The sequence below is a fragment of the Carcharhinus amblyrhynchos genome, chromosome 21 (genome assembly GCF_965287045.1).
Source record: "Carcharhinus amblyrhynchos chromosome 21, sCarAmb.v2.hapA, whole genome shotgun sequence".
Classification (NCBI taxonomy): Eukaryota; Metazoa; Chordata; class Chondrichthyes; order Carcharhiniformes; family Carcharhinidae; genus Carcharhinus; species Carcharhinus amblyrhynchos.
In genome coordinates, this window is record NC_137344.1 from 50,216,706 (window position 1) to 50,236,143 (window position 19,438).

The following is a 19,438-nucleotide window of genomic DNA, read 5'->3' on the forward strand; positions in this document are numbered from 1 at the left end:
TTCTGGATTACTCAGCCAGTAACATAATACTGAGAAAAATAAAACTTCTCCTGTTGTTGGTTAAATATTCATGCCTGGATGTGGCAAGACTGTAGAGCTTAGATCTGATCTGTTTGTTGTGAGATTGTTTATCTCTGTCAATAATATTACTTTCTCTGTTCAACTTGTTTGTAGTCATGTGTTGTAGCTTCACCATGACAGTACTTAAATGTTTAGATATGCTTGTTGCTGCTCCTGAATTGCTGTCCCAGGCTCACCATTGAAACACGTTTGGTCCCCCCGGATTGATAGTTATGGTAGTGTGATACTATACACCATAACTATAGCATCACACTACCATATGGAGGCATAATGTTGTAGATTGGGTGCAGTAAAATTCTGTTGTAGCTGATAGCCCACAGCACCTCATGGATGCTCAGTTTTGAGGTACTAGAATTGTTCTCAATCTATTTTGTTTAGCATGGTGATAATACCACACAACATGATGGACAGTGACTTAAGAGTGAAAGTGTTTCACAAGCTGCTCCTACACAGTCATGGACAGATACATCTGTGACAGTTAGATTGGTGAGGGTGAGGTCAAGTCGATCTTTTCCTTATTTATCTTATATTTAAGGTTCTGCTGCAAGCTCAGTTTGATAGATATGCCCATCAGCTGGGTCAGAGTATTGCAACTGCATCAATCTTGGTGATGGGCATTTAAGTCCCATTGTTGGGACAGCTCTCCCTATTTTGGCACAAGCTCCCAGTTGTTCATGAGGAGAATTTTACAGGGGCGACCGGGCAGATTGTTCCTTTATCATTTTCAATTCCTACGTCAATGCCAGATGGTCCAACCTATTTCATTCTTCTTTGAATTTTCTGCAGTTTTTTAGTACAACTGGAGTAGCTAGTCAGGTCTTTCAGACGGCAGTTAAGAAATAACCACATTGTGTGTGTCTGGAATCACATTCAGGTCAGATTGGGTAGGGATGGCAGATTTATTTTCCTCAGGTGCATTAACGAAGCTGATAGGTTTTTACAACAATCTGGAAGTGTGGAAATAAAACAATCTGTGACTTACAAGTCCAGTAATATGACCACAGTGATATTATCCCCTCATCTAAAAGATGTCATCTCTGACAGTGAAGCACTCCCTCAATATTGCACAAGAGCACTAGCTTTGATTTTTGCGCTCAAGTTAACCAGCTGACTGAGAGGAGAGAGTTTCCACTTGAGCCCTGGCTAACACTGGGGACTAGGGGGGAGCGTATGAGACAGGTTGAGGTTTGTTTGAGGAAGCAGTGGAGCTACACCTGACAAAGGACAGAATGATATGTGAGAAGGAGATGATACAGAGTTTGATTAAAGGATGAAGAGATGTGTGAGAAGGTACGCAGGAAGGAGTGGGTGGAGGGGGGACTCGTAATGTTAAAATGGCGGCGCGGGCTCATTGGGCCAAAGGGCTTGTTTCCCAGGCTGTTTTGTTCTTTACCTCTAATAGTCTTGGTGTGTGACGAAGATGTTGTAATGTAATTGCCAGGATCTTTTGATTCAGGGCCTGTCGGATATAATGCCGGCCTCGACCTTGTGCTGTCAGCACCTTCTTGCAGGCAATGGTTTTCTCCAAGGCCACTGAGAGCTGAGCCAACCTGAGAAGATAGGAAAGCATAACATTAATTCATGCATAAAGGCTACAACGACTATGCAGAAAGAGAGATGTAGCATTAAACTTGAATATCCAAACGTTGCTGTTTGAACGAAGAACAAAACAGCAGAGGAACAGGCCTTTCGGCCCTCCAAGCCTGCAGCAATCTGAGACACTATCAGCCAACGTGTCCCTCTCCTTCGTAAATACTGATACGAAGTATTCATTTAGAATCTCACCTACTTCCTTGGGCTCTAAGCATAATTCCTCTCCTTTGTTCTTGAGAGGTCCGACTCTTTTTCTGACAACCCTCTTGTTCCTAATGTATGTATAAAATGCCTTGGAATTCTCTTTAATCCTATCTGCCAAGGACATTTCATGACCTCTTTTTGCCCTTCTAACTCTCTGTTTGAGTTCTTTACTACTCTCTCTGTATTCCTCCATTGCTTCATCTGTTTTAGCTGCCTGGACCTTATGTATCTTATGTATGCCTCTTTTTCCTTTTTGATTAGACCCACAATTTCCCTGGTTATCTACAGCTCTCAAATCCTTCCTTTCCTGTCCTTTCTTTTTACAGGCACATGCCTGTCCTGCACTCCTATCAACTGCTCCTTAAAAGACTCCCACATGCCAGATGTGGATTTACCCTCGAACAGTCTCTCCCAATCAACAGCCACCAGATCCTGCATAATCTGGCTGTAGTTAGCCTTTCCCCAATTCAGCACCTTACCCATAGGACAATACTCACCCTTTTCCATGACTATTTGGAAGTTTACAGAATTGTGGTCACTGTTCGCCACATGTTCCCCCACTGAAACTTTGATGACCTGACAGGGCTCATTCCCCAGTACTGAGTCCAGTATAGCTCCCTCTCTAGTAGGACTAAACATAGAACATTACAGCACAGTACAGGCCCTTCGGCCCTCAATGTTGTCCCGAACTATGTCCAATCCCAAAATCAAGCTATCCCACTCCCCATCATTCTGGAGCACTCCATGTGCCTATCCAATAACTGCTTGAAAGTTCCTAAAGTGTCCAACTCCACTATCACAGCAGGCAGTCTATTCCACACCCCAACCACTCTGAGTGAACAATCTACCTTGGACATCCCACCATGAACCTTATAGTTATGTCCCCTAGTAACAGCTACATCCATCCGAGGAAATAGTCTCTGCACGTCCACTCTATCAATCCCTCTCATCATCTTATGAACCTCCATTAAGTCGCCTCTCATCCTCTTCCATTCCAAAGAGACTATCAACATATTGTTCCAAAGAACCTTCCTGGAGACATTTTATAAATTCCTCCCCGTCCAGACCCCCAGCCCTAAGGGATTTCCAGTCTATATGAGGAAAATTAAAGTCTCCCACTACAACAACCCTATTTTTTTCTACACCTGTCCAGGATCTCCATTTGAGTTACATTGCTCCACCATAATACCTTGCAAAAGTGATATCTCACTATCTGCCTCCTGACTGAAAGTCATTGAACTGCATAAAATGACTACAGTTGCTTTGTAATTATGAACTAAACTCACCACAGAAAATTAAGGTTTGCGCATTCCCATCTAAGCATCTTTTTATCAAACTCTCTGGCACTGAAAATTAATTACTAAAGTGTAGTCTCTTTCCTTCAGATGCAAATTGTTGAAAATTTTCAAAATGTAAATGTAAATTTTAATTTTATATCTGTTTCTCTCTCTTGAACCCATCTTTCTTTTCTACTCTATGTCTCTCTGTGCCTAATTTGACATTGAATTCACCCATTCTAATTTACATTTCCATCTCCATTTCTTTGCTATTATTTTCAGAATCCTTATAAGGGCTTGTCTAAATGCTTTGTTTAAAGTTTACAAAGTTTATTTATTAGTGTCACAAGTAGGCTTATATTAACACTGCAATGAAGTTACTGTGAAAATCCCCTAGTCATTACACTTAGGCACCTTTTTGGATTCACTGAGGGAGAATTCAGAATGCACCTAATCAGTACTTTCAGACTGTGGGAGGAAACCCATGCAGATACGGGAAGAATGTGCTGACTCCATACAGACAGTGACCCAAGCCAGGAATCAAAACTGGGTCCCTGGCGCTGTAACAGCAGGAACAGATACAAAATTGGATTAGTACTTGAAAGGGAAAAAAATTTCAGTGCTCTAGGGAAAGAGCAGTGGAGAGAGACAAATTGGACTCTTTCAAATAGCCAGCTGAGTGGTCTCCTCCTATTCAAAAAAATTCTCTGAAAATAATTAATAACATACCTGCCACAAGAATCCAGCTGTGGAAGTTGCTCAATCCAATGCCAGTAATCTCTCCTTCTCAGGCCTAGGACCGGCTCTGTAACAAGGCAATGATATCATTAGGAACAGGAGTAATTTACTCCTTTTCTTTTCTCTTTCTCTCTTTTACTTCAGTTCCACCTTACAAAATATTTAACTCATCCAAAACCGCAGTCACTAGCCTACTGATCTGAATCTTATCCCCTAGATTGGTTACCTGTCCCTTGGTACATTTAGTTCAAAATCTTCCTCATCTTCAAATCACTCCACGGCCTTACTCCAACCAACCTCTGCAATCTCTTTGAGAGAAATGAGAAACACAGTCAAACAGTAAGAAGAAATATACATAGCTGTAAGAGATACAGAGAGAGACAGAGTACATTTAAGTGCAGTGTTCCCACTAATGTTTCTTTGAGTGTACGGCCCCTTTAAATCTTTTGCTGGGACACACACAACCGTTAATTTAAAAGTGGCCAATTTGTGCACGATCTCCACTCAGCTTAGTGGGAACATTATTTCAAGTATGTGACAGAAAACAGGAAAGAATGAAAGAAAGAGTACATGACAGAGAGACAGAGTGAAAAAGCATGACAATGCGCCCTTCCTCCAAAACATTCTCATTCCCGATGTTCCTGCCTTTTCCAATAGCTCCCTCCAACACCTTCATCTCTTCTCTACACGAAGACCCAAGTCCATCTGAGGTCCTACGCAGTCTGTTCAAAACCAGATTGCTAGAACCAGTTTTTAATATGGAAATAACATGTTCACTGTACATGCAATGTCCTGACTTGTATGCTGATTGTACACATACTGTGTATGTTGGTGGTATGCTGACTATGTATTAACTGTATATTGACACCATGCATATTGCCTGTAAGTGCTAACACTGTACACACTAATTGCATTTATTGGTGTACATGCTGACTGTATGAGCTGACTGTGGGCAGATAAGAGTAATGGCAGATTAACCTGGCTGACAGCTGAGAATTTAGAGGAGACAAACTTCATCTGGGACAGACTCTCTTATCCTGCCATTCTCCAACCCTTCACCTCTCCCATCCCCCTCAGTAAAACAAATTACTGCAGACACTTCATTGCTACCACCCCCACCCTCACTCCAATCCTTTTGTAGCATATTGGACTCTTAAATGCTACTAATTCCAGGGTCCCTACACGCCATGCTTCACTTATTGCTATCACATTGTCACCCATGCTCCCCTCTTCTTGCGTCCCCTAACGTTTCCCAGTCCATATCAACAAAATCTGAACAATATTCAAGCTTGTTTTGATGAGCAGCAAGTAACATTTGTGCCACACAGATGCCAAGCAATGACCAGCTCCAACAAGAAAAATCTAATCATTGCCCCATGACATCCAATGGCATTATCATTGCTGAATCTCCCACTATCAACATCCCGGGTGTTACCACTGAACAGCCCTATAAATACTGTGGCAACCAGAGCAGGTCAGAACCAGAGAGTAATTCATATCCTGATTCCCAAAGTCTGATCACCATCTACAAGGCACAAGTGTGATGGAATATTCTCCACTTGCCTGGATGGGAGTGACTCCAAGAAAAACTCAAGAAACCTGCTGCCATCAGGACAAAGTAGCCCGCTTGACTGGCACTCTGTCCACCATAACAATATTCAGTGCCTTCACACCACAGAAACAGCAGTGTATACCATCTACAAGATGCACCAACTCACCAAGGCTCCTTCAACAGTACCTACAAACCTGCAACCTTTCCCACTGTTATGTATGTGGTGTCTGTCTATTTAAAACAGTACAGACACAGTACAGTACAGGGTCAACATATTTGAGGGAACAATGGAAACCGAGAGTTAGAGATCATACCAGAGAAAGTGAGTAGTCCTGAAACCATGTGCTAAGTGTTTAAGGACTGGAGCTCTGCTCTACGGCAGCCCTGTGCTGCAAAACCCTCCTGTACCGCAAAACCCTCCTGTACCATGGTTTCTCTTTATCAATAAATCCTTTTTATTCTTAACAGAGGCTGAAATCTCTTGACAATGCTAGAATGCCACAACATAACACCCACCTAAAAGGACAAGGGCAGCAGACACATGGGTACAGCACCAACTGCAAGTTCCTCTCCAAGCAACACACCATCGTGACTTGGAAATATATCTGCATTCCTTCACTGTCACTGTCCCTAATAGCACTGTGATTGTACCTGCACAACAGAGATAGACTGCAGTGGTTCAAGAAAGCAGCTCACCATCATTTAGCTTGGCCTAGCTAGCAACACCCACATGCTGCGAATAAAAAGAAATAATGGCCTGTGAATTTTTCCTCCTGACATTCTCCCAGTTTGTGATTTTCCACCTCTCAATACAGAGACACTTGATCCTTGCCTCTCATGTTGATCGACCCCAGACTCCGGTATGGTTATGCCTGGGATTTTCCCCAACTACTGCCAGGCTCTAGAACTACCCAGTAAATAAATCTCACATTCCACCCCCTGCACTCTGTACTGTCAAACCAAAGGACCACTCCAATGCTTCTGAAGCTCAAAAGCCCCTGTTAATGCTGCCATTCCTGACAACTCGCCATGCTCATTGCCCCTAAACTCTACCTCTTATTTATGTTACCTCAGCTTCCTGTGCTTCAGGCTTTGGGAAGATGAAAGATTAAATTTACATTCAGAGGTAAAAATATTCGTACTAATAATGAAGGCCACTCATTCATACTTTTCATGGGCAAATTAACAAATATTGAAAAACTGGAGCCAAGACAGCAGTTAAAAACCCATAATAGCATGTAATAAAATGACACTTCAACTTCAAGCTGGCATGGTGGCACTGTGGTTAGCACTGCTGCCTCACAGTGTAAGGGAACACAGGTTTGATTCCAGCCTTAGTGACTGTGTGGAGTTTGCAAATTCGCCCCATGTGTGTGGGTTTCCTCCAGGTGCTCCAGTTTCCTCCCAATGTCCAAAGATGTGCAGGTTAGGTGGATGGGCCACATATAAACGTGGGGGGATAAGAAATGGGCAGCAAAATATTCTCCTTTGGAGACTTGGTACAGACTCAATGGGCCAAATGGCCTCTTTTTGCAGTGGAGGAATTCTATGGTTCTAACAGTTACTATAGTTACTGTTGCTGTGGTTAAAAGCAATTTTGGAGAATGTGATGAGGTGGTTCATAAATACAAGTTCTTGCATTGAGGTACATCAGGCTCCATAGTGAGGATATACCATTAATAGCTTTCTGTTGAACTGGCAAGTGCCCTCAATACATTCTGATTTTCCCTCCAATTCTCTAGCTTCCACTGCTGAAAATGCTGATTACTGCAGCGGTACTGTCCCAAAAGCTTATAAAGGTGTCTGGTAACCCACCCCAGGCAGCTTTCTTGTATGTGAACATCTGTATGCTATCCAACTGCTGAAGGAATCACGACAATAGCCAACCAATCCTTATCCTATAACCATGTGTATGTACTTTTTGACAAGGGCCACTGGATAGCAATCCAGGACAGGAATCTGAGCTAAAGTTTTACCTGACAAACCCAGGGATGGGTAAGGGCTGGGGTCTGGGGATGGTAGTATGGGGGAATGCTGGAAATTGTAGCACCTCTGTCGCCATAGTTATAATTATTTAACGCAGTGAAGTCTGTGTTCACCTGGAGGACATTCTGCTTGTTGGCTGGAGGTGCTACGCTTTACATGGACATTAATCCGAGGTCCTGTCTTCTCAACTGAATATAAAAATCCCATAACACCATTCTGTTCTGCGCTGTAATGTTCTATGTTCTAAAGAATAGTCCCTGGCCAATATTTATCCTTTAACCAACATCACTAAAATACATAACTTTACCATGATCATATTGCTGTTTATGAAGCTCCCTGTGTGCGAAGTGGCTGTCATGTTTTATAATTCACAACCATGACTGCCTTTCGATAGTAATTCATTGGAACATCCCAAAACTGTAAAAGGCACTTTATAAATGTAAAACCTTATTTTATTTAGTTCACATTGTTCAATGACATTGATCCAACGGGAACTTGAGCAATTTGGTGAAGAAATGAAGCATTCTGAAATGTGAAATGCCACGCCAGACTGCGTTGACTATTACTCACGCCTGATTCCCTTTCGCAGAATAATCTCTAGAATGTCACACATGGAGGTGAGATGAGGGTTACAATCAGTGACGGCATCCTTGTCTTCCTGGATGCTCAGGATGCATGCTGTTGAGGAAACAGAATGACTCCTATCACATTGGTGCAGGTAATTATATTGGAAAGTCAGTCTTGGGTACGAGAATAAAATGCAGCACATAAGCGGTTCAAATGGTTCAGTGTTCAGTTGCCAATCTATGCTGAGTTAGTGGGGACTGTACCTCTGAGCTACCAACCTCTAGACACTTGAACTCATTCGAAACTCTGCTGCGCCTAGCCTAACTTGCACCGAGTCACTCATTATCTCTTTCCCCTTATAATTCACTGCTTATTCACTGAACAGAGGAGGAGTCTGAAACCAGTCTTTCCTCAGCATAAGTTTATTCACGTAATCCAGATGGCACAGTCTAACCCACCCCCACCTAGTGAAAACTTGTTCTGAAATATGTTTAAGAATAACGCCCAAACTATTAGTAATAGCTGTTCTTACAATAAGAGCACGCACTTCATTGTGACAGGATTGCAACATTAACAGTGCCTGCTGACATTCTATAGCTTGTGACCTGTCAATGCTTCAGATTTAAAATTCCTATCCTTGTTTCCAACTCCCTCTATGGCCTCGCCTCGCTCTTATCTCTGCAAATTCCTCCTACAAACTTTTGGCATTCTGTGATGCACCAATTTTGATCTTTTGCACAATTTCATTCCTCTGTTATAGAATGTTAATTTTAAATTGTGGTTGGTATTAACTGGGAATTCACTTCTGTTCCTGTAAATAACAGAGGTGAATGCTTGCACTGTATACTTTGTATTGTCCGGCACTCTAACAGCTAGAATTCTCTATTAACCGGAATTTTCCCCTAATACGAACCGTCACTTAACCAACCGGAAGCAATTATGAAGTTGCTGTATCTGGAACACATACCTATGTACTGTATTATTTTACACATTATGTTTTAATGTACTGTTGAAGTTTATAAGTAAATAAAATACTGTTCTTTACTTCTGAGTAATTGCATATTAGTTCGTGTTAGACGTGTTATTCAGTACTCTATTGATAAATGGAATGCTTTATTAACTGGCATTTTTGATTAACCAGCAGCACCATTCCCCATGCATACCAGACAATAAAGGTATGCAAATAAATGTTTATAGAAGTGTGTAAAATTGTCTTCAGTTCTATCCTCCATCAACTGGCTTTTTGGAATATAATAACAGAGGAGATTGCCAAGATGTAGATTGGGAATTAAGAAAAAATACAAAAACTACAATCCCAGTGGCCAGTTAACTTATTTCAATAAATTAGTCTGAAAATGATCACACTTTCCTGAAAATCACCATCCAAGCTTACTTACAGGATATAGTCCTCAACTGACGGTTAAACAAAAAAAAAAGTATGAATAAATTATTACAGGTCCTAGAAAAGGTTTCAAATGTAATGTACAGAATCATAGAATTCCTACAGTGCAGAAGGAGGCCATTCAGCCCATCAAGACTGCACTAACTCTCTGACTGAACATCTTACCCAGGCTTCTCTTTGAATGTCTCCCATAACTGAACAATGGGAGGCATTCAAAGAAGAGATGATTTGGATACAGTGGACACATTTCCATGAGAGGAAAGGATATGCAAAGCTACAGCTTGCTGGATAACTAAAGGTATAGGAGTTAAAATGAGACAGAAAAAGGAGGCTAGTGACATTTGTAAGATTCATAACATATTGCAGAATAAAACTGAATAAAGGAAGGAGGAAACCTAAAGAAATGGAACAAGCAGAACAAAGAAAAAGTTATGAGAACAGATTAGAGGTTAATATAGAGAGGAACCCAAAAGTTTCTTATTGGGACACATTTGGTAAATGAGTAGTCAAAGGAAGGGGGACAATTAGAGGTCAAAAAAAGGAATATTCTTGGACTTGATTGAGCTCCTAAATGAGTACTTTGCATCTGTCCTCATGAAAGAGGACTGCTGCCAGCATAGAAGTAAAGGAGAAAGCAATGGTAATACTGGATTGGATAAAAATAAAGAGGAGGAGCTTAAAAGGTTGGCAATCCTCAAGGTGGAAAAGTCCTGATTACTGAGGTAAATAATTCTGTTCCAAAGCTTATCTTTCAATATTTATTTTCAATGTTTTTTGTATTATTTATAGGATGTCACTACCCATCCTAGTTGCCCTTGAACTACTGCAGTCCATGCGTCGTTGGAACATGGGTGGCACGGTAGCACAGTGGTTAGCACTGCTGCTTCACAGCTCCAGGGTCCTGGGTTCGATTCCTGGCTCGGGTCACTGTCTGTGTGGAGTTTGCACATTCTCCTTGTGTCTGTGTGGGTTTCCTCCCACAGTCCAAAGATGTGTGGATTAGGTTGATTGGCCATGCTAAAAAATTGCCCCTTAGTGTCCAGGGATGCGTAGGTTAGAGGGATTAGTGGGTATAATACGTAGGGATATGGGGGTAGGGCCTGGGTGGGATTGTGTTCAGTGCAGGCTCGATGGGCCAAAGGGCCTCTTTCTGCACTGTAGGATTCTATGGTTCTATCTACAGTACTCAATGTGCAGTGAACCCAAAGGATGTCAAGAAGGTATTTTACTAACCATATTCATGTTTCTATCTTGGTAGAATATGTATTAGGCAGTCTGCAATATGATAAATGAGAAGAAGAAAAATAAATCAATCCAATACTTTTTTTAACCAGAGAACTACATTTCAACTTCCATAGGGCTGAGCATCTTTGGGAACACTTGCTATTAAGAAAATGAATGCATTCTGAGATCCTTTGATAATTTTATTTGAGTTCTATAACATTTTTCTATATTTTTAAAGGTAACAATTTGTGTTTATATACCTCCTTCACTGCAGCAACTATCTGAAGGCACTTCACAGATGTTATCAAAACACCTTTGGCACCAAACTACAAAAGCAGATATTAGAAGAGGTGTGACTTATGTTTTAAAGAGTGTCTAAAGAAGGCGAGAGAGGCAGAGAAGTTTATGAAGGAAATTCCAGAGTTAAGGCCTTAGACAGTTTAAGGCACAATTTTACCAAATTTTGGAGAATCAATACAAAAATAGAATACTATAGAACTGTACAAGATCAACAACTTGATACATTAAGTCTGTTTCTCTCACATGCTGCTAAATTTGTTGAGTATTTCCAGCATTTCCTGTTTTTCATTCTGAAGAATCAAAAATACAGAAGTAACAGGTTGATCCTGATTTGTTTCAATGGAGGTTTATTTCTCTGAGTCACCATACTTTCTTGGCCTTAACAGTCGAATGGTGCATCAGGCAGGATTTCTGCTACGTCACTGTTTTCTCAAGGCTGACAGTAGGATGGGCTAGATGTAAATTCATACTAGTTAGTTTGCTATCAACCAGCTGAAGGCCAAATAAAGCCATAAGAGCAAATCAGCCAGCTATTTGATGGTGAAGGTTATCCGCTATCGGTTTTCTAATATCTGTTCTAAGCTAGACACAATATGTTACCTAATGCAGTATATCGATAATACCACTGCATTCTTGCAATATCCAATTAGCAATGTTCCCCTGCAGTATTCATAATATTACGATATATTTATTAGTAAAGCATTATACCAAACAGAACTATCCTTTTCTCAGAGATAAGTCCCACCTATCCACTTTCTTAGAATATTCAACACTATTGGTTACATTAATGTATAATAGGATGCTGCTATGAAATGAGATATGAACACGTTAAGAGAGAACAAAGCCCAAAAGTTAATGGAACAACAGTCACAGAGGGACTAATGGCACAATGAGGTTACCGAAATAATGGAATAATAATGAGCAATGGGTTGGTGAGAAGTCATATGATGTGACTTGGTTAGAAGTGAAGTGCCAGGCTCTGTCAAATGTTGGAGAGTGGCCTATGGTCAAGGCAAATAATTTACTCAAGTTTTCCAGACCAGAATTCCAAGTTATGTAATGAGGACAACAAAATCATCAGTATATTAGCCAATCACCTGCAACACTGCATCCTTGCTTCTTATGTGCCATCACTTACTTGACCACATTCATTTAAGAGAGTGACATCACTACAGCACACATACATGACACTCACCAACAGCTCTGCTTCTACTTTCAGTATTTACCATCAGCACAGTTTCCTATTTTAGGACTCAAAAAACATTGTTTCTCTTTTTAATCCTTACCAACAAGACTATTCCTCCTTTTAGTGTCCTGCAAAAACATGAAACATGGCATCTCCTTCTGAAAGCAATATTCAGCTCATACCAATATCATCATAAGACTTTAGGAACGTAGGAACAGGGGTAAGTCATTCAGGCTATCAAGGCTGCTCTGCCATTTAATAATCATGGCTGATCGAACATGTCAATGCCTTTAATGCACATTATCCCATAACCCTTTACGTTATGTAATCAGAAATCTATCAATCTCTACTTTAAACATACTCAATAACTTCCACAGCCCTCTGGTGTAGAGAACTCTAAAGATTCACAACCCTCTGTGTAAAGAAATTTCTTCTCATCTCGGTCCTAAGTGGCATCCCCCTGAATTTGAAACTGTACCCCCTGATTTTGGACTCCCCAATTATTATAAATATATCATAATCTTATTTATTCCTTTAAGTATTATATTAAATATTATTTGCATAATTATGCCAAAGATGTGTGGGTTAGATTGATTGGCTATGCTAAATTGACCCTTAGTATCAGGGGATTAGCAGGGTAAATATGTGGGTTATGGGGATAAGGCCTGGGTGGGGTTATTGTCGGCGCAGACTCAATGGGTCAAATGGTCTCCTTCCGCACTGTAGGGATTCTATGATTCTATAAAATATTTTGTACTTTTCAATGTGATCACCTCTCATTCTCTGAAACTCTAGAGAACACAGGCCCAGTTTGCCCAAGCTCTCTTCCTAAGAGAGTCCCACTATCCCAGGGATAAGTTCGTTTTTGTTTTATTCGTGTCACAAGTCAGCTTAGATTAACACTGCAATTAAGTTGCTGTGAAAATCACCTAGTCATCACACTCCAGCACCTCTTCAGGTACCCTGAGGGAGAATTTAGCATGGCCAATGCACCTAACCAGCATGTCTTTCGGACTGTGGGAGGAAACTGGAGCACTAAGAAGAAATTGACGCAGACATGGGGAGAAAATGCAAACTCTACACAGAGGGTAGCAGTGAAAGGGTGTGTTTCTGATTGGAGGGTTGTGACAAGTGGCGCTCCTCAGGGATCAGTGCTTGGATTTTTGCCGTTTGTAACACGTATAAATGATTTGGAGTAAAATGTAACTGGTTTGATTAGTAAGTTTGCAGATGACACAAAGGTTGGTGGATTTGTAGATAGCGATGAGGACCATCAGATGATACAGCAGGACAAAGATCAGTTGGAGACTTGGGCAGAAGGATGGTAGATGGAGTTTAATTAGAACAAATGTGAGGTAATGCATTTTGGAAGGTCTAATACAGAAAGGAAATATACAGTAAATGGCAGAACCCTTAAGAGTATTGATAGGCAGAGGGATCTGGGTATACAGGTACACAGGTCACTGAAAGTGGCAACACAGATGGAGAAGGTAGTCAAGACGGCATGTTTGCTTTCATCGGCTGGGGCACTGAGTTTAAAAATTGGCAAGTCATGTTGCAACTTTATAGAACCTTAGTTTGGCCGCACTTGGGATATAGTGTTCAATTGTGGTCGCCACACTACCAGAAGGATGTGGAGGCTTTGGAGACAGTACAAAACAGATTTACCAGGATGTTTCTTGCTATGGAGGGCATTAGTGGTTGGAGAAACTAGTTTGTTCTCACTGGAACGATGAAGGTTGAGGGGTGGCATGATAGAAGTCTACAAGATTATGAGGGGCATGGGCAAAGTGGATAGTCAAAAGCTCTTTCCCAGAATTGAAGGGTCAATTACTAGGGGGCATAAGATTAAGGCATGAGGGGCAAGAGTTAAAGGAGATGTATGAGGCAAGTTTTTAACCCAGGGGATGTTGGGTGTCTAGAACTCGCTGTCGTGGAAGGTCACGGAAGCAGATACGATAGTGTCTTTTAAGGGGTGTCCTATATGAATAGGATGGGAATGGAGGGGTGTGGTCCCCGGAAGGATAGGGGGCTTTAGTTCAGTCAGGCTCCATGGTCGGTGCAGGCCTGGAGGGCCGAAGGGCCTGTTCCTGTGTTGTAATTTTCTTTGTTCTTTGTTTTAGGCAGAATTGTCTAATTCTGAGGCCAGAATTGAACCCAGGTCCCTGATGCTGTGAGGCAGCAATGCTAACCACTCTGCTTCCTTAGTGAAAACAAACCATTTCTCTATTCCCCCATTATAAATTCTCCTGACTCTGTCTGTAATGGACTACATCTGTCTTAGCCAAAAGTTTCCTTGTTACATGACTATAGAAGCTGGTACAGTCTGTTTTTATGCTAGATTGCATTCATATTCTGTTCTCTCTTTATCAGTTTCTTGACCTTCCTTTGCTGCATTCTAAAAACCTCCTAATTGTCAAATTTACTACTATTTCTGAGAACTTTATAAGCCTTTTCTTTTAATTTTATACAATCCTTAACTTCCTTTGTCAGCCATGGTTGATTGACTTTACTTAGGTTTTTACACTCTGAAGGAATGTATAGATGCTATACGCTGTGTAATAATATGGAATGTTAAATGCTGTACGCTATGTAATAATATGAAATGTATAGGTGCTCGTATGCTATGTAATTAATAATATGGAATGTATAGATGCTGTACAATATGGAATGTATAGGTGTTTGTATGCTATGTAATGGTTCTCTGAAGACTATCCATTGCCTATCCCAGTCATACCCTCTAATGTATTTTCTCAATCCATTTCAGCCAATTTATCCCTCATAATTTCCTTCATTCAACTTTAACACCTTGATTTCAGGGTGAATTTCCTTACTTTCAATCATAATGTAAAATTTTATCATATTGTGATCACTCATCCTTAAAGGTTCTTTTACGACTAGCTTACATTTCTATTACATAATACTCATTCTGGAATAGCGTGTCCTCTAGTTGGCTCCTCAACATACTCTAACACACTGCAGAAACTCATCTTCCTCAGCATTAGTGCTCACTTGGTTTAATCTGTCTATGTGCAGGTCAAAGTCACCCATGATCACAGTATCGTAAATGCTACATGCTTCTCTCATCTCCTGATTAATACTGTGCCCCACATACCACTAAGAATCAGAATTACAGAATACTACAGTGCAGAAGAGGCCTTTCAGCCCATTGAGTCTACACCAATGCAATGAAAAGCCCTGATCTGTCCACCTAATCCCACTTATCAGCACTTGGCCCATAGCCTTGAATATTATGGCGTGCCAGGTATTTTTTAAACGATGTGAGGCATCTTGCCTCTGTCATCCTTCCACGCAGTGCATTTCAGATCTTCACCACCCCTCTGGGTAAAAGAGTTTTGCCTCAAATCCCCCCTAAACCTCCCACCCCTCACTTTTAACTTGTGTCCCCTCGTGACTGACCCTTCAACTAAGAAAAATAGCTGCTCCCTATCCACCCTGTCCATACCCCTCATAATCTTGAGTACCTCAATCAAATCGGCCCTCAGTCTTCTCTGCTCCAGAGAAAACAACTCAAGCCTAGCCAACCTCTCTTTATAACTTAAATGTTCCATCCCAGGCAACGTAAGGGGAGGTGATGGCCCAGTGGTATTATCTCTATGCTACTAATCCAGAACCTCAGTTAATGTTCTGGATTCAAATCCTGCCACAGCAGATGGTGGAATTTGAATTCAATAATCAAAAAAAAATCAAGAATTTACTTGATGATCATGAAACTGTTGTCAATTGTCGAAAAAACCCACCTGGTTCTTTTTGGGAAGGAAATCTGTTGTCCTTACCCATTCTGGCCTACATGTGACTCCAGAGCCACAGCAATGTGGTTGATTCTCAACTGCCTTCTGAAATGGCCGTGCAAGCTACTCAGTTCAAGGGCAAATAGGGATGGGCAATAAATGCTGGCCAGCTAGCGACACCCATATCCCATCACAAATGAATAAAAGAAAAATCCTGGTGAATCTCCTGTGCACCCCTTCCAGTGAATTCATGTTCTTCCCATAATACGGCAACCAGAACTGCACACAGTACTTTAGCTGTGGCCTCACCAAAGTTCTATACAACTCCAACATGAACCCTCTGAGATATCTGTGCTCTTCCAATTCTAGCTCTCGAAGTACCCAAATTTTAAGAGCTGTACCACTGATGACCATGCCTTCTGTTGCCTAGGCCCCAAACTCTGCAATACTCTCCCTATAACATTCTACCTCGCTTTTCTCATTTAAAACACTCCTTAGAATCTACCTCTTTGACCAAGCTTTCAGTCACCTGACCCAATATCTCCTTTTGTGTCCGAGTCTTCATATATACGACTTGGAAACAGGAGAAGGCCATTCAGCCCTTTGAGTCTGCTCTGCTATTCAGTAAGATCATGGCTGATCTGGTTATTTCTGAACTCCATTTTGCCATATATCTTCCATAACCCTTGACATCCTTTCATGGAATCCCTACAGTGTAGGAGGAAGCCATATGACCCACTGACTCTGCACAGATTCTCTGAAAGAGCATCTTATCCAAGCCCACCCTCTGCCCTGTCCCTGAAGAACGACAAGTGTAACTGTATGGTGCAACATAATGATTTCTTAGGCCATTTAAGATGGAAGAGACAAACACTTTGCCACAGGTCTGGAGTCAGCTATAGACCAGACAAGGACAGTTGATTTCTTTCCCTAGAATACATTATTAACAAGTCAGTTAAGTTTTTACTACAATCTTTCTTCAAGACCCACTTTCGTAATCTCCAGATTTTTTAAAAACCTGAATTCACATTCTCTGGACTACTAGTCCAAGTTTCTAATATAACCACTGCATCACCATACCGCCTGTAATTATGTGAGTCCAGAGGAAAAACAAATCCCGGACTGCCAAGATGGCAAATACGTCAGTTTGTAACCACGAATTAAAATATGTTCTCTGTTTACTCAAAGCACAGACTGGGTTTGGCAACCCCACCCTTCTTGATTCAAGACTGCAGTCAGGTTTTCCAAAACAGAATTCTAGTTGTACCTACTGCCTTGGTTTCTGTTGGACTGTTGGCAACGCTTGATTAAGGTGTATGTTGACCATTATTTTATGTTTACAGTAAATTTACATAGGAACAGGAGGCCATCCAGTCCCTTTAACCTATTCCGCTATTAAATCAGATACTGGGGCACCAATATTTCAACTCATTTTCCAGCCTTTATACTTGATACCATTACCTAACAAAAATCTATCAATCTTATTTCCATTAGCCAGTATGCGAAAAGGTGCTTCCTGATTTCACTTTAATGGCTTATGGACTCCCCAGTCGGATGAAATAGTTTACCTTATCACATCCTTTCATAAGTTTAAAGACCTCAAGTAGCACCAGCAACATTTATTAACAATGTCTTCCATAAACAATCATTTGCATTGGTTTTGATTTAGGAAAATGACAACAGTGGGACTGACCAGCCCTTACATCACATGGGCTGGCTCCTGAAACCTGGGCTGTGTCAGTATGTAAGTAAGCTGTGTTTCTACTTTTAGATGGAGGGAATAGAGATTGAGTGAGGGAGAGAAAGACGGAGACTGTGGAAATAGGGAGGATGGAAAGTAGAAGTAAACACAAATAGAAAAATAGTCTGAAAGAATGGAAATCAGGGAAATGGGCAGTGAAGGGAAAAGGAATGATACATGAAATATGCAGAGATTCACTGACAGAGAATGAGACAAAGGAGAATACGGAGCACTGTACAGCGGAAAGAGAGGGAAAGCTAAAAGTGGCTATATGTGGTCCTCAGAACAGAGTAAAAAACAGATCTAGCCCAACTCAGTTCAATTTATGACTCACTGAAATAAGCAAAATATGAATACTGGAATCTGAACAAAAACAGAGAATATTGAAAAACTCAGCAAGGAGAGAGAGAAACCGAGTTCTCTCTCTACAGATGCTGCCAAACCTGTTCAGTTTTTCCAGCACTCTCTATCTTTGTTTCAATTTATTATTCAACTGCCCTGGTTGTATATTTTCTTCTAGAAGTAACTGAGATAATAAGCATACTTACATACTGAGTCAGCTAATATGCCCTAACTCAATCTTAATTTTATTTCTTACTGTTTTAACAGCATTGATTTCTTTGGATAACAAAATGAAACAAGAACACAATTATGATTCTCTTGTAAACACTGAAAACTTCATATAAACGAGCTGTTTTGCAGTCAGTGGCTTTGTACTGAGGGAGTGCAGCACTGTTTGAGGTGCTGTTTCAGATGGGATGTTAAATCAAAGCTCTATCTTCCTGCTCTGGTGGATGCAAAAGATCTAAAGGCACTATTTTGAAGAACAGCAGAGGAATTATCCCTGGTGTCCTGGTCAATATTTATCCCTCATTCAACATTATAAAATCAGACTATCTGATCATTATTCTGTTGCTGTTTGTGGGAATTTGCCGAGCGCACACTGGCTGCTGTTTACAACAGTACAACACTTCAAATGTACTTCTTTGGCTGTAAAGTGCTTTGAGACATCCAGGAGTCAGTGAAAAACACAAGTGAAAATGTTCTTACTTCCACTCAAATATCAAATAACACCCATTCCAGCCTGTGTATAAAGAGATATTGGATCCTCTCTCCCCACCCTGAAGCCTCTGACAGTGGTTGTGGGTTTAAATTCTCAGTTATTCCACTGCGAAATGGAAATGCTGTGAGATGGGCAGAGGCCAAGCAAGGCACAGGCATGTCCAAAGCAGCCTGCCCACCCTGCCAGACCCAGGCCCACCCCAGCCCCAGCCACTCTCCGCCCACTCCAGCCCCAGCCCCTTCACCACAGCCGCCCCCAGCTGGAGGCCCCTCTCCTCCCCTTCCCACGCCGGTCCCTCCCCCAGCGCCGCCCCGTGCTGCCGGCCCCCTCGCTGCCTCCCCTGGGCCGCACTCACTCTTCAGGGCGCTCAGCAGCGGCTCCTTCTTCGACATTTTTTCCTTTCCCGAGTGCGGCCCGATCCGCCGGAAGCTGCCAATCTATCCCTCCCCGATCGACCTAACCCAGCCCGACCCGGCCTCCCGCATGGGCCCGTCACTCCCTCACACCCCGGGCCGCCCGGAGGGAGGCCTTTGATAACAGCTGTCAATCAGCTGCCGGCCGGCCGGCACCTTGTGGAGACCTGTCAATCAGCGGGCTGGGCGGGGATAGTCCCTGTCAATCAGCGGGCTGGGCGGGGATAGTCCCTGTCAATCAGCGGGCTGGGCGGGGATAGTCCCTGTCAATCAGCGGGCTGGGCGGGGATATCCCCTGTCAATCAGCGGGCTGGGCGGAGATAGCCCCTGTCAATCAGCGGGCTGGGCGGGGCTAACAC

At 41.8% G+C, this 19,438-nt stretch overlaps 1 protein-coding gene across 2 annotated transcripts in view; it reads right to left on the minus strand.

The window, feature by feature from the left end:
- Window positions 1-19,185, minus strand: part of LOC145356425 (uncharacterized) — a 73,832-nt gene extending 54,647 nt beyond the window's left edge. Inside the window, exons 1-4 of one of the 2 annotated variants that reach the window (XM_080209142.1) lie at window positions 19,022-19,185; window positions 8,002-8,109; window positions 3,885-3,960; window positions 1,475-1,631 (exon numbers count right to left, since the gene is read on the minus strand). In XM_080209142.1, the coding sequence (XP_080065268.1) occupies window positions 1,475-1,631; window positions 3,885-3,960; window positions 8,002-8,109; window positions 19,022-19,058 (378 nt within the window). In that variant the 5' untranslated portion in view covers window positions 19,059-19,185. Of the gene's footprint in view, window positions 1-1,474; window positions 1,632-3,884; window positions 3,961-4,119; window positions 4,202-8,001; window positions 8,110-19,021 lie in introns of those variants that run through there. The other variant, XM_080209143.1, reaches the window with a different exon arrangement.
- Between the last annotated feature and the right edge of the window lie 253 nt (window positions 19,186-19,438).